Source organism: Amphiura filiformis, chromosome 11, assembly GCF_039555335.1.
Source record: "Amphiura filiformis chromosome 11, Afil_fr2py, whole genome shotgun sequence".
In the NCBI taxonomy this organism is placed as follows: Eukaryota; Metazoa; Echinodermata; class Ophiuroidea; order Amphilepidida; family Amphiuridae; genus Amphiura; species Amphiura filiformis.
The window spans coordinates 6,607,493-6,623,270 of record NC_092638.1 but is presented as its reverse complement, the minus strand read 5'-3'; the positions used below and the strand labels follow the sequence as shown (position 1 = coordinate 6,623,270).

Sequence of the window (15,778 nt, the reverse complement as noted above, 5' to 3'; positions counted from 1 at the left end):
AAAACAAAAATATGGAGGTAAAAAACAATGAAATACATAAGAAAATAAGCATCACAAAACTTCATTACTTTAGAACCAAGTGTGCTAGACCTTTGATCGCCTTGAGGCTCTGAAAATGGAAGTAAACACTCGGCAATCAAGTATAAATTCAGCTTTACACTTTCGTGGGAATCACTAATGATGCTTTAAAATGTCACATTTTAAGATGCATGTAAATAGCCTATATTATAATCAGGCTACAGCAGTCCGTTTCCTAGCTTTAGTGGGCAAATTTCACTTGGGGGGGATTTTTCTGTAATGTACGTTTTTTGTTTGTTTTGAGGAACCCAGAAATCAGTTACATTTTCATGCACAAAATGCTCAACGAAAATATTGTCAAGAATCCAGGGTGATGAAATCAATGAGTAAACCAAGTTCTTGATCATCTATAAACCTACTTTATACAACTGATTTAAAGTATTTGAAATTTGTAACATAATTTACCACCAATCATGACACACACAAACACACATTACAATTAATTCCTGGTATGTGTGACTATATTAAATTATATTATGTCAAACTTCAGATGAAGGAAAGGCACATGCAAAGCATACATGTAGGTTGAAGGTAGGATGGTAACATACCTTTTGTTTTTTCGACTGTGGAGTTCCCTGTAGGCTATTTCGATGTGTACCAACTAAGAAAATTGGCGGTGACAGCTGGGTTTGCTCAGGATAATCAGTTTTACTTTCTTTGTTATCTTCATCCCCAACTAACAATGAGTATACAGACTTCATCCAGAAGTCTAAGTACAGCTTAGATTCAGATTCCTTCAAATCATAAGGTAAAAATATATTATGACAATTCTTTACAGGCTGAGAGAACCACCTTTTTATACTACACTTAATGGCACATGCCTGCAAAAGCTACCATACATGGCTCATAGCTAATAACTGGCTTTTTATTTTAAATTTTAAATGAATGTTGCAGAATATTTAAAGAAACAATAGGAAGACAGTTACAATACACAAAACATAAATTGGGAAGATTTCAACATTAATTTTCAACTTCCAAGTCAACCAGCAAGCTAACCAAACCTTAACTAGCTGTCTATGTCCACTAAAGTGCAATGCCTTCTCAAAAGCACCTGTTTTGTTTTTGGAAAGATTGCACTGCCGCCATATGATGAAAATAGAAAAATTACATTTTTGTCAACACTATTTTGGACGTGGGTGTGTAGCAAGTCACTTTAAGAAGTGACCCGCTATAGTATCCAGCACTCAAAAACTACAATACACTATAGACACTGTTTATGTAACTAGCCGGATTAAGATGGTCTGGTGATTAATTATTAGTGTTTCATATAATAGAAATATATTTTAAGTACATATATTATTTAGAATCATACCTCTACTTCATCTCCAGGAAGTTTGAAGACAACAACAAACAGGGCTCTTTTCGATAGGAAAACCTGTAAAATTAGCATGAAACAAAATACAGTGCAATTTTAAAATAATTTTCCACCCAGAATAGCACAATTCCTACACATACCCAGAATCATCATAATTAGCCTCTTTTAATTGGTGAAGTGTATGTTATTTGCTATATAACAAACATGTAATAATAGATTTATATGTAAGAAATTTATATGCCATCAAATAAATCGGGCCAGTGCTTAAGTTGGCAAAGATGGGTGAGAAAATTGGGAGAAAGCAACCAAGCTATCAAAATTCCAAGATCCAACCTGGTCAGCCACCAGAGATAATTCCTTCCATCCTCACCTATGGTCCATAGTATGGAATATTCTACCTGATCCAATTACCTCCAACCAGAATCGACTGAGCTTCAAGCGAGAGGTTAACAACTATCTTGGCGTCAACCCATCAGTCCTATCGCACTGCAGGCCCGTAGTAAGCCCTCCGAGTTACGGGGTTCGTTTTTGCAGATAACTAATGGACGTAATGGCAGCCATCATGGTGCGCGAGCGCAGCGTAGGGGGATGGCTGACGGGGGATGTGGCCCTCAGAATTGAAGAATTTTGAAAAATGAAGTCCCAACTGAAGGCATTTGGTGAACCATTTTTACATTATTATCAGGAATATATGGGTTCAATATATTATAGCAAAGAGGCAACTTAGCGTGGTTAAAACAAGAAAAAGTTTCAAATCAGGTGCAGGGGGGTGTCTGAGGGTGGATGTGCCCCCTCAGAATTTGAAGAATTTTGAAAAATGAAGTCCCAATTGAAGGTATTTGGTGCACCATTTCTGCATTATTATCAGGAATATATGGGTTAAATATATTGCAGCAAAGAGGCAAATTAGCTCAGTTAAAACAAGAAAAAGTTGCAAATCGGGTGCATTTCATCACAAATAATATCAACTATTTGCTTACTTTCCTATGTTATATCACTTCCTTCATCTCTAATCTAAGCTTTCTCGGTCATCGTTTTTTAATAAATCTTCAAATCTAGATGAGACACAGACCTAAATTACTCTGCTATATTTATTGCATTAATTACATCATCATTATTTTTTCCACATACATGTACAGAAACCGGGGGATTTTCAAATCACCTCGCTAATCTGATCTGAAAAATAACAATTTTTATGCTTAAATGGCCATTTTGCCCACATTTCCCATAATTATTCTCCTTTTTTTGTGTGAAAATTTTAGGGGGGTTGATCGAACCCCCTGGCTACGGGCCTGTACTGATAGCAGCTGTTAATAATGCCCTGCATAGTGCAAACATAACAAGAATTGTCTTTAAAAAAGTTCACAGATCAGGTGTTTAGTAATTTGTTCTAATTTTCAGTCGCTTGTATTTTCCTTCAAACAAATATCACTATCATATTCAATTATACTGATTCTAAACTTGCTAAAAACACAATCAAAACCCAAGGCCCAATGACTTGGAACTCATTAAATAAAACCATTAAAAATGCCGCTCCCTTGCCTCATTCAAAAAATCCCTTAAGAAACATATTCTTGCTCAATACAACAACTCTAGTGAGACCATCAACAAGTACGCTCCATTAATATAGGTCATTATTATTGTTATATTCTTATGTTCTGCCCCCCCCCCCCCCGCACCCCCGCACTCTAATTTTTCTTTATACAATCTCGCTCCTAAATCATATTCTTATATATTTAATATTATACACATGGGTACTTAGTTTTTCTGTATCAAATTGTATCTTATTGCTATTATGCTCTCTGTACAAAACATCTTCCATGGTATAAATGTTTAGTGATTGTATATACCCTTGTTTTTCTTTTCTGTTTTTGTTTTTCCTTTAAATTTATTGGATTTTAGTAGTATGTATTTAAATACCTATTCCAATTTTGTATTTTTCTTTTTTTTCGTAATTATATTAATATTAGGCCCTATATGATATTTTTTGTAAACCTTGGGGTGCCACCTAAATCACGCTATGCGTTCAGGACTGGCATCCCCGTCTCTTTCATATGATATTTCACCTTTTATTATTATCATTATTATTATTATTATTATTACTTCAATATTACAATTATTATTATTATCATTATTATTATTATCATTATTATTATTATCATGTATATTTGTGAATTTCTATGTTTGAGATGAAACCAAATAAATGAATCTGAATCTGAATACCATGTAGATAAAGCCTTGATAAGATGCTTACTCATACATATGGACACAGTGTAACATGGACATACATCATAGGCCTATACTTTCACAAACCAGGGGGTGAGGAGAGAATTAAATGCCAAAATTTGTCATTATAGGGCTTAAGTTAATGACAGAAAATATAAGCAATCATTACTGGGTAGATATGTATTCTATGTAGCATGGAGGTTACTGGTTTCTTAATACTAATATCTAATTCAAGAATAGGGACTAAGTTTCATTTGGCCCTGGCATTTGGCAGTTAATTTCAGTCATTTCAACCTCATGGTGATATCGACCAACATTATTTTACTCACCTGATGTGTTATGTAGTAAAGATCTTGGCCAGCAAAATCCCACAAACTTAGTTCTACATCTTCATTCACTTCATTGCTTCTGCTCTCCATTGCTGAGATTACGTCTTCTGGAATTGATTCTATTGAAGTGGAGGATTCTTCAGCTTCTCCGTTTATGCTGAGCTTCTCTATTGTTGCACTTACTTGCTCTGAAATTGATTGTACTGGCGTTGTTAAATCTTCAGCTTCTTCATATATATCGTTGTTGCTCTTCTTCATTGCCAAACTTACTTGCTCTGGAATTGATTCTACTGGCATGGAAAAATATTCGGTGTCTTCATCTATGTATGTATCTATGTATGTATCCATTGCCAAATGTTCATGCTCTGGTATTGTTCTTCCTGAAGTGGAAAAAAATTAGAACATTTCAAATTACTAGCAAAGTTGTGATGATTTGCTCAGTTGCTCACATTGATCATTTTGATTCTGATTACAATATGTGTCCCAGTGCAACGTATGCGGCAGGTTGTTCCAGGATACACAAAGGCGCTGTAATTAATGGTGAATTGCATAGCTATACTACTGCTGTCATTTCCGAATCTTACTTTAATATTCCCTCAATTCAATACTCCCAAAAAATCCAAATAAACAGGTAAAAACCAAACCATTCATTTATTTCAGACAATTTAGACACAAGAAGAAATTAAAAAGTGCAGGGGAAACTGAAACCATTTTGAAGGGAAAAATCCTGACAACAAACCAAACAAACATGCAGAAAAATTGATAAAAGGGGCAATGTTGGTACAATACATTTTGAGAGGGTGTTCAAGTAATTGAATATATGAATACAAAAGCCACCCAAGTCCATACTTTGGCCAAATTGAGTTAAGCATGGGAAAGTGTTGCTATACATAGGCCTGTCATATGTATGAAAGAGCAACTCAAATTCATCCTCTGTGTCTATTGAGCATTTGAAAAATAGCATGTATGAAAGAATCAACCCAAGTCCATGATTTGAGTCTTGTAACACATTGATTGAAATCCAGTATGTATAAAAGCCCACTTGTAACATATATATTCATTGCTGGAGAGTGACTTTTGAAAAAAAAATGGGTTTAATCAAGGAAAGTGTGTGGTTTATATTACATGGCAGAATGCTTATCAGCATTATACATAACTGTGTGCTTTTTTTGTATTGTCTTCCTAGTGATAATCTCATTCCAACATTATTGTCTTAGTATATGATTCAAAAAACCACCCAAGTCCATAATTTAAAATGAACCCCACGAAGTCCCTGAAATGCTAATTGCCATACTTAATACAGTTTAACCCACCCATTTGCACGTACAACTTACCATATTGACCAGGTAAATCTAACTGAAGGAATTAAAATGATACACAGGTTTTTTTTTCTCAAAATCACTTCCAATGGACTTGGGTGGGTTTTGGATTCATGTATTCAACTGTTAATATGAGAAGAAATGTCTTGCTTTTTTTTGTCCCAATCACCATAGAGCTGAAGGTTAGAAGTGCATCATATAAATTGTATGAGATTATTTAATATACTACATATCATTTTTACTTCTTATACTGATTTCGCTACATTATGAACATACCGGTAGTTTAAATATAATTTAAGTACATTGTATAGTTTAATTGTTAACATATTAGTCAGTTCTTCACCTTGTGACATTTGCTGGCTTTCATTGGTAGTTAACATTTCTTCTGGCTCCTGTTATATGATAAAAAATGTTGATTTTTCCCAAATTAGTTGGCATTGTTAATTCTTTTACCATGAGGTCAATTTCACAAAATTAAGTTTTCTCCTTCCCCACTTCCTCCTCCTTCTCTTCTCTTTTTGCATTTCTCTTCCATATTTTTCTCCCTCCAATATACTTATTTGTATGCTGGGCAAGTACAAAATTCAGGATATGCCACTGTCATGAACACTGGTTAGCAGCATGTACATACAATGGTTTTTTTTTTTCATTTGGCAAGGCTATTTATTTAAGTTAGGATCATCACTTTCTATTCTATTTTTAAATTTGTGATTTTTTGTTATTGTATAATATGTCTTTCCTGCAATATAGCTTATACTTATAGCTTTAAAAATGTGCACATTACCTAGAAATAAAATAATAAGGTATTTAACATACATTGGAAATTAATCAACAAAAGGATATCTAGAAAATGAAAAATAAGTATATCATAAGCCAGTCAAGTAGGTAGTCAATCACTAAAGCAGTATGCAGACTTGTTATTAGACGTAAAATATTTGATGTAACATATCAACATTATTTAATCTATTGCCATTCTATTTCCAGTTAATGTTTAAGTTCTAACGAATGTTTGATGACGTCAAATCGATAATATATTTCTACCAGATATTATATGTAACATATTATTGATTTTACGTCATCAAACATTCGTTAGAACTTAAACATTACTGGAAATAGAATGGCAATAGATTAAATAACGCTGATATGTTACATCAAATATTATACGCCTAATACTCGAGTCTGCCTACTACTTTATACTAGCAGTTCAACAGTAAGTGTTACACCTGCTTGACACAATGGACTCATTGAATTGCCAGAAGCCAGTTGAGCATGTACAATGTACATGTAATTTTGCATGAACAGCCATTATCTCTTGATACTAGAGAATAGTACATGGCGCTGTATGTTTTTGATCTTATTTTGCTACATTGGTGGAACTCAAATAATAAAACGAGAATTGGTTCCATTTTTCTATGCACCCTATGCTTCCCACAAGGGGTCGAAGGTCATAATGGGGCTAAAACTCAAAAATTGTCCTATTATGTTGTAATACATCTCAATTTGTTCCTCACATCGGAAGGAATAAAAAGAGGTCCATTGTCATATTGTTCTATGGTGCATAGTTCAGGCGTTATAACGTCAAATAGGTCATATGTCAAAAAATTTATACACCGGTAAAATTTTAAAATTGGTCCAATTGTGTCGAATTTCGAAACTGGTCTCAAATTACTCCCCAAAATATTTGATATCTCAAACATATACTTAATTTACAATGTTAATGCAATTTGATTTGTCATGTCCCTCTTCAGAGTTATTGCAGCCAAAGTCCAATAGAAATATGTACATGTATAACCTTTGACCCATAATTTCATCCGATTCTGAGGTAACACATTTCTCAAAAATATTATTTTCCTATTTTGATTGCCGAGAGGAGTAATTTGAGACAAGTTACAATTGAATCTGTGCATTTTGAAAGTTTGGCTTCTGTGCATGAGACATTTGACCTACTGTACTCTATATAACTCCTAAACTAATTAATTAATTGGATTTGATACAGCTACATAATGCTTTACAAATCTGTTTCGTAAGGCCACAGGGCCTCACTCCTCAGAAGCACATAACCATCTCCATATAACTCCTAAACTAAGCACCCTAGTGCAACATGACAATTGACTTTCTTTAAATTCCTAGCAATGAGTGGAACAATTTGAAATATATTACAACATGATAGAACAAATTTTACATTTTGCCCCATTATGATCTTCGATCCCTGAGTGGGAAGCATAGGGGGCATAGAAAAAATTGAACCAATTATAGTTCTATCATTTGAGGTGTAAGGATTCCAAAAAACATTGGTTCCACTAATGTAGTAAGACAAAATGCCAATTCAAATATTACTCGGTGCAGAGCACCATATACTAGAAGATTTTAAGGTACTGAAAATGATGAAATAGAAAACAATTTGAAACTTTCAATTATGTTTCTAAAACCAATTGCTGATATCAATTACATTCTACTTGATCATACCACATAGAAACCTGAAACTGGAAACATACCTGTTCAGAGGAAACTATAGTTTGCAATTCATCCTTTAGGCAATCAGCTTGAGCATTAATATAGATCTTATTAGGATCTGTAAAAAAATACAAAAAAAGTATATTTAAAGTTTTGGCTGTCTTTCATCAGATAAGAATGGATAGTTTATAGACAGTTAGGTCAATCAATGATGTCAAACAGTGATTCACAAAAGTATGCACACATGTAAAATTATATTAACATAACTTATTACAACCAAACCAAAGAATGAGCAAAGCACTTATCAAAAAATACATACGGTAAAGAAACAAGAGAAATACATTAAAAAAATACTTAAGCAAAGCAGTTAATCTTTGGTGAACACAGTGATCTTTAGCTCTTGAAACTGGTGACAGTTGGACATGACCATATGGATGGTGGCAAGTAATTCCAAAGTTTGAAACCTGTAATACTAAAAGACATGTCACTAACCATATGGTGATTTATTGGGATCATGAGACAAATCGTGTCTTGACAGGTTGAAGACCTTGTCTTGCAGATTGATATATTGTAGACTGGCTTAGAATAGGTGTGACAATAAGCTTGTTTCAGCTCACATGGAATACACCATTTTGAAGTGATGCATTTACAATATAATAATCTCGTAAAGTGACATTGATATTACATTTTAGTAACCAAATAGGAACAAAATCAAGATTACCAGTTGCTTGCAGAACTACCTTATGTAACTACAACCTCGTGAACCTGCACTTACATTGAGCATTCTGAAACCTTACAGCTTTGTTCTGAGAACTATTATATTGTGAGGCAAACATAGCATTTTTGCCACTTTCTCATTATAAAAAAATGAGCCAGATTGTTGCTCAAGGCCTCTGGCCTGGTGAGTCAAAAGAAGGAAGAACTGTCACATTCTGGTGCATATATAAGTGCATCTTTATAGTAACATGCTTTGGATTTTTCAACTAACTTTACATACAAATGTTGTCCCTGTCTCTCGTTCTTTCAAGTTTGTGTCTTTCCCTCGTGCTTCGCTTTACTTATGTCTTGTGAATACCATGAAGACCTAGGTATTGTTTTATGCACTTTTGAAGCAACATTGAAATATTGCAGTTTCATGTTCACATCGGTTTGATCACCCTTGAAGTCTTGTCAAGATCACAAACCAGCGGGGCTCCCTATCCAAAATTCAGACTTTATCCAGGTCATCATGATGGCCCAACGACTCAATATGGATATGGTTGGAAACCTGAGACGAAGTGGTGCTTGGAGATCTATTGAAGCCATCCACATCAGGGCCAACCAACCATCTCTGAACAAGGACGGAGGGCGCTACAAGTTACGTATGGGGAAAAGGTCTATTACATTTTTATATGTTTTTAGATATCTTCTTACGTTTAGATTAATAGTTTGAACATCACCTACCTCTATTTGGGACCTCTTTCCAATCTGTCATGTGACGTACATCAATAGTACATCTGGAGGATGGGTCTATGCCTTCTGTTTCTTCTTCATTCTGATTAAATCTATTATAAAAAGTAGGTTGGGATTTTATATTTACAAAATGAACTTTGAAAATTGAATCCATTCTCTCTTGACCGTCATGACTTGAAAATTCCACAAATCAAAAGGACAAATGAACAAGTCAAGCAAGTACTTCTGTACAGATCATTGATCTGCCACACATCAACACACCTGCTTATGCATCCACCCTCTTATACCTTTGCACCCAGCAGAGAGGCACAACACCCCCTCTCCTCTTCACTAAAACGGACCCTGTTGAAACCTACACAACCCTACACTCGGGTGCTGATCCCCTTCAGCTAGGTGTGGACATGGGTGCATGGCAGCATGGGCAACATGTCGGGCACCTCCAACCCAACCAACTGAAATGGGTTAAGGTGTAAAGGATTATAAGAGATTGTATGTACAAAATATAACAGCTTTACACACAGCTTCACCAAACAAACAATCATAAATAGGCCAATGTGAAAATATCATCTCATGTTTATTTTATAAAACATTGCAAATAACTCACTCTGTACAGGTAAATGTAGATTGCTATCCACAGCATCGTATGTCAGCCATGGTTACTCAATTTGACAGCTCGCTTGCACAAATAATAAAACTATGTATTTACTTTTTAATACCCAAACTTCATTTTGAATATTAGAGTTTTAGATTGCTTTCACCTTTGCCATTTTGTTTGGTTCATTAGCAAATCTATGCTTGCTCCAAATATGCAAACTCAGCAAACTTAAGGTGTTCTGTTCTAGCAAGTCACTGATGATCCCTTTAAGTACTCAAAACTGTGCAAGAGGGAGGACTGGTTAGTGTAGTGGTTTGTTCACTCGCTTCTCACCACTGTGGTCCGGGTTCAATTGCCCACAAACTCACATGTGAGTTTGGTTGCCAATCCATGATCGTCCTTGTAGGTTTTTCTCTGGGTGCTCCAGTTTTCCTCCTGCATCTAAAATTGGACCTCTTCCCATATCCCTGTCCCAACATATTCATTTAGTATCTCTTTAATTTAGTAGACCCTGAGCACTATTGGGCTTTGCCTGGCTTTGGCCGAATGTTATAAATAATACTTTTCCATCATCTCCAAAATACTTATCCCAAGTCCACAAATACTTACCCTCTCCCAAGTAATCTTTTCATGAGTGAAGTTTTTCCGACTCTTTCTTGCCCAACAAACATAAGCCTTGAGCTGTAGACTGTTTTTTTTTTTTTTTTATGGCCTTCTTGTATGCACTGAGTGCATGTGGTCCTCTGGCACTTATTTCAGCAGGGATTACTGTTGACTGATAAAAAGAAAAACAAATCATTTTAACTTTACAAATGTGTGCTATTTCACATGCCATTTTACTCCATAAGTTAGTCCATGAGGCAGTATCTGCATGTGTGATAACACCAGGGCGTACTTTTACTGTAACATTTATTGAGTTTTTGATGTACTAAGGCTAAATTTTACATTAAAATGTCACCATTTAGCACAATCAAATGCAGTACTGATTAAATTTTAGAAGCCCATGTTGGGGGAATATTTTGGCGCAGCATTTTGGTGAATCTTGCATGACATAAATGACTGTTTCATTTTTTTAATCGATATCTTGATTGTGGAACGTTATTTTTCGACATCTAACTATCTACATTATTTCCCAACTGTCTCCCATGCACTTGCTAGCCCACTTCAATTTCACTCCAAATTGAAGCTTCTATTATTGCAAAAACCAAGTTTGTGGCGTTCAAGTTTCCATCAATACTTTGTTTATTATAACAGCCTAATTGCGGACGTTGTTGAAGTCACTTTATTACATAAAATATCATTGCTTTGAAATCAAATTGTTTCATAAGATCTAACTTGGCCTAATGGATAGAGCACCAGATGGAATCTTTTTTGAAAAAAGTGCAACACTGTTAGCGGATGCAGAGTTGGCAGTAATTAAAAAGACCGAATTAACCCACTTGATGTCGGTTGATCCAAAATCTGTGTTTACCCCTAAACAATGAACAAATTAATTTCTTTGATTTCTTAATACTTTTTTGTTATAATAAAGTGAAACCTCTGGCCGTCTAAGCTGTGTGTAACCTTAATACTGCAAAAACATTCTTAATACTAACAAGATAAGCTGAGTCTGTGACGTTCATGTGGAGATAACCATTTTAATTGCCATCTTGGTTTAAAATCTAAACATCACAGGTAAACAATCACTTGGAGCTGGGAAAAAGTAGATAAATTACAAGTGTAGCGACTGATGAATTGGGGTTACAAAGAGTTGTCGTAAGTTCTTGGAAAGCAGACATATATCACATGATGTCAAAAAACAAGTTTAAACCTATCTACTATACCTGAAGATATTTTTGAAATTCTTGTACAATCATCTCCACTTCAGTTGTTGCTTGCCTTGCTACTTCAGTAACAGCAAACTCTTCATAGTGGACACCAGGAACCTTGTTGCCAATTGGACCATTGGGACCATCTGGTATTACAGCCTGGGCTGCCTTAATACCATTGAGACAAACAGGCACATGATATCGACTGTGCTGAATACCTACATGCTTATTGAAGTTATTCAGTCTGTTCAAGGCTATATACCACTTGTTGTTTCCTGGGAAGGCTGGCTGAATCTGAAAATATATGTATCCAGAAATTTGATATAAGTATTAACATATACCAGGGAAGAGATAATCACGCATTGCACACTAAAACAGTTCTATATTAAATCTTGACCCAATTGTTCATATAATTTTCCTTGTTCTTTCTTGTTCTTCCTTGTCCATGCTTATCTAGGCTTTTTATCCTGGCTTGAACATTTTGCTTGAGCCTGATCCCATTGGAGAAAACAAACAAACTGTATGTCTATGTTGTTGCTTGGATCTTTCCAGTGTTCACTAAAGCTTCCTCACATGTCAGATATGGCAAGATCAAAGCTATTGCCATACATAATACTCATCCAGAAAAAAATGATTTCCAGGTTGATTGGGTTCATTACCACAAAGTGTACATAGTTTTCTTACAGTTGGGTAAACTAATTAGCATGACCCACCTGTAAGAGAACTGTGCTGCAACAAACCAGAATTGTATTGCTATGTGGTATTTGGGTCTAAGACATTGACCAAATCCCATGTACCCGGGTCCAGACATCAAACCCTTTCATGTCATTATTTAATATGTTTACAAGTCTTGCCCTAGTTCTATAAGCTTGCATGAAAAGTTCAATAAGCTTGCATGAAAAGTTCAATGGAATGAGGTGGTCTCTAGCCACAAAATCCAATTCCAAGTAGCCAGAGTTCAATTCCTGGGATAAATAAACTATAATTTAAAGATCAAACAATGTCAAACAAGATCTTTGCAGGCTGTTTACATTAAATATATTGCACAGGTACCTGGATACCCACCCTTAAGTTTCATATGGTTACCGCTTACCGGGCACACAATTACCTGTTTAGTCATACCCCTAGTTGGATCCTTTCCATTTAAAAGCAAATTTAACTTGTTAAAATGATGAATGCTGTATACCTTTTACAGAAAAATTAATTACCTGTACGAGAAAATCTAGCAGCGTCTTGAAGTTGGTGTCAAAATTCACCCATTTATACCCCTTAGTAAGCTTCGTTGTTATTTCATCCCTTATATCTTGCACACCTTTTGGTATAGAATTCTTTTGTTCAACACAAAAGAACATGCAGCGAGAATACCCAAGAGCAGGATAATGAATCTGTTGAAACTTGATCATGGTTCGATCCAGAAGAGATCTGGCTTTATTCAACACCTGAGATGCAGCAGTGAGAATTTCCTTTTTGTCATCTTGGTTGTCATTCATTAGCTTAAGTTCTTCCATTTCTAAGTGAACCTTTCTTAGTACTCCAAATATCTCATGCTCAAGTCCTATGAGCTTCTTGATCCTGCTGTAAGTTGGACCATCCTTTTCATTATTCATTTCACAGCAATGGAGTATCTTTGCACAGTCAGCACGGAACTCCCATGCTGCAACGTGTGGGTCTTTCTCTAGAATATCTGCCAGTTTTTGGCATCCTGCCATACTGCCTAATTCAACTGCTTGCAAGAAGAGATCTTTTGCCTTTTCTATTCCAGTTGCGTTTGCTTGTATGATCTCACCCTCATGCACAAGACATTCAATGTGGCAACATTCTGCTAGTTTGGGTTTGAGTGTCCTCAACACTTCAATCTGTGTTCTAGCTTCTTCCAAGTCATCAAGTTGAATCAAGGATCCAATCACCTGCTGTATGGCCTTGTAGTCCCTGCTCTTCCCATCACACTTCAGGTACTCTTCATACTTCTCTTTTGCTGCTGCATGTTGTCCTAGAGCTTGGTGCAACCAGGCAAGACCTTTCAATCCCTCACTGTGTTTTTTTCAAATCTGAAGATGCTTCTAATTTGTTCATAATTTTGCTGAAACTGTCTGTTGCTATATTGAATATTTTTTCTATGCTGTTGAATATGCCTTTGCATTCTGTTACAGCAAGACCAATTGCTATTTTTAGGTGCTCTGCTGCCTTGATTTCGTTATCACGTTGAAGAAACATTGCATATCTGAAGTTGAATTGAAACCTATTGCTGTGGGAAAGATTATCGATAGCTATCAAACGATTGAAATCCTCATCAGCTGCTTCAGTCTCTCCTAATTCTGCATGTGCACGGGCTTTGTCTAGCAGGGCCATGTTATTGGTGCTATTACTTGCAACTGCTTTTGTAAAACAGCCTAGGGCTTCTCGTAAAAGGTTAATGTCTGGGTCTTCATAGTTTCCACTTTGTCCATTTGTTGTTGAATCTTTGAGAGCTTTCTTCTTCTTCTGAGAAATCTGTGTATAATATTTGTCACGATAAACCAGGCCATGCTGATGGTGGAGATATGTGTCTTTGCTCATGAAATCACATGCTTTCTCGAATGCCTGAATAGCATCATCATGCTGTCGTCTCTTCTGTAAACTGTGCCAGTCATGCTACTGAACATAGGGATTATCAGGTTGACTTTCCTCAGCTCTCTTTGCAGTAGCATTAGCTAGAGGACCATCAAGGCCCTCTTTGCGAAGTAAACATTGTGCTAAAGATGCACGTGCCAGGCCATGGTTGTTATCCAAGTCCAAAATTCTGTTATATAGTATATAGTTCTTCCTCTTCCTTCATCTCATCAGTGAATGCATATTGAGGTGCATTGTTTCGTGCCTGACGTCCAACGACCAATGCCAATCCAAATAGCCAATCTGGATTCTCTGGATAAATTTGTATGGCCTGACGATAATATTTTTCAGTATCACTATACTTTGGAAGACCTAGCCTTGAAAGAGCGAATGCTCTTACTGAATCGATGCACGCCTTTGACTTTTCTGTCTGTTCCTCCATCAAATCTTCAATTTCATCTTCAATATCAGTATTTAGTTTAAGTCTACAAGCAACGATGGCTTCATTGCATTTTGCCACTAGCTTATATCCAGTTTGTGCATCCTTATCAAACAGTTCATCAATCTTATCATAGGCAATCTTTAAACAGCGTTTGAAACTATTGGAGTCGGGTCTTGGGTGTTTAAAACTTGACATGTGTAGAAAGCTTTGGAATAAGTACGCTTGAATTGGCATCTCTGTCGGGTTGAACTGAATATGCTCTGTGATCTGTAGATTCAGTGCTTCAAAGTCTTTGGATGTGCCTGACTCAAGGTCCCAGTTGAAGTGGGAAGGTGCATCCTTCAAGATTAGTGGGAGGGACATGGTGGTGGTTGTTGGGTGTTCCGTCAATCAAAATTCTCACAATCTGAAAGTGATTGAAAGAAATGAGTGGATTAGTGACTTGCTGATTTCAGTAGACGTGGAATTAAACAGCCATAAAGAACATAAAATGAAGCAAAGTTAATATCCATATTTTCTTTTTAACTATTTTAGCCTTGGTTTTAAAGTAGCTGTAACTAGGACCTTTATAATACATGTGGCCACCTCTGAGAGTTTTTTAGGGCATGGTTGATTTGGTTTAGCCATTTTCTGGGTAAAGCAGTATTCTGATAGCCACACAAAAGAATCACATCTATATCATTTTTATGCCTCCACCGTGAGGCATACTGTTTTTGCAATGTCCGAGCTTCCGTGCTCCTGTCTGTCCGTCCGTCTGTCCGGATGCTGTATTTCAGGCATGGATGGGCGGATTGATTTCAGATTTTGAGGATAGATGGGTCATGGTCAAAAACTCTGGCTACTTTTTTTGGATGGGGTTCAAGGTCATATACTGAGGTCAAAGGTCAATCTGAGGTCAAATGAGCAAAAACTGTCGTATGGGCATGAAACTTGGTGGGTAAGTCTACATTTAGAGCCAAATTTTTGGAAGGTCAGGTCACCCAGGGGTCATCTGAAGTCAAATTACTAAAAACTGTCGTATGGGCATGAAACGTGGTGGATACAGTCAAAATTTAGAGCCAAATTTTTGGAAGGTCATTTTGGGGTCATCCAGGGTCACCCAGGGGTCAGCTGAAGTCAAATTAGTAAAAACTGTAATATGGGCATAAAACTTGGTGGGTACAATCAACAT

The 15,778-nt window shown here is 36.1% G+C and overlaps 2 protein-coding genes across 2 annotated transcripts in view; one reads left to right on the top strand and one right to left on the bottom strand.

The window, feature by feature from the left end:
• The window catches only part of LOC140164105 (uncharacterized), a 29,883-nt gene extending 19,483 nt beyond the window's left edge, over positions 1-10,400 (bottom strand). Inside the window, exons 1-7 of the mRNA XM_072187350.1 lie at positions 10,378-10,400; positions 9,165-9,265; positions 7,763-7,839; positions 5,611-5,659; positions 3,949-4,328; positions 1,391-1,453; positions 627-812 (exon numbers count right to left, since the gene is read on the bottom strand). Coding sequence (XP_072043451.1) covers positions 627-812; positions 1,391-1,453; positions 3,949-4,328; positions 5,611-5,659; positions 7,763-7,839; positions 9,165-9,265; positions 10,378-10,400 — 879 coding nt within the window. The remainder of the gene's footprint in view (positions 1-626; positions 813-1,390; positions 1,454-3,948; positions 4,329-5,610; positions 5,660-7,762; positions 7,840-9,164; positions 9,266-10,377) is intronic.
• The window catches only part of LOC140164293 (DNA-dependent protein kinase catalytic subunit-like), a 209,920-nt gene that overhangs the window by 184,194 nt on the left and 9,948 nt on the right, over positions 1-15,778 (top strand). The window lies entirely within an intron of this gene.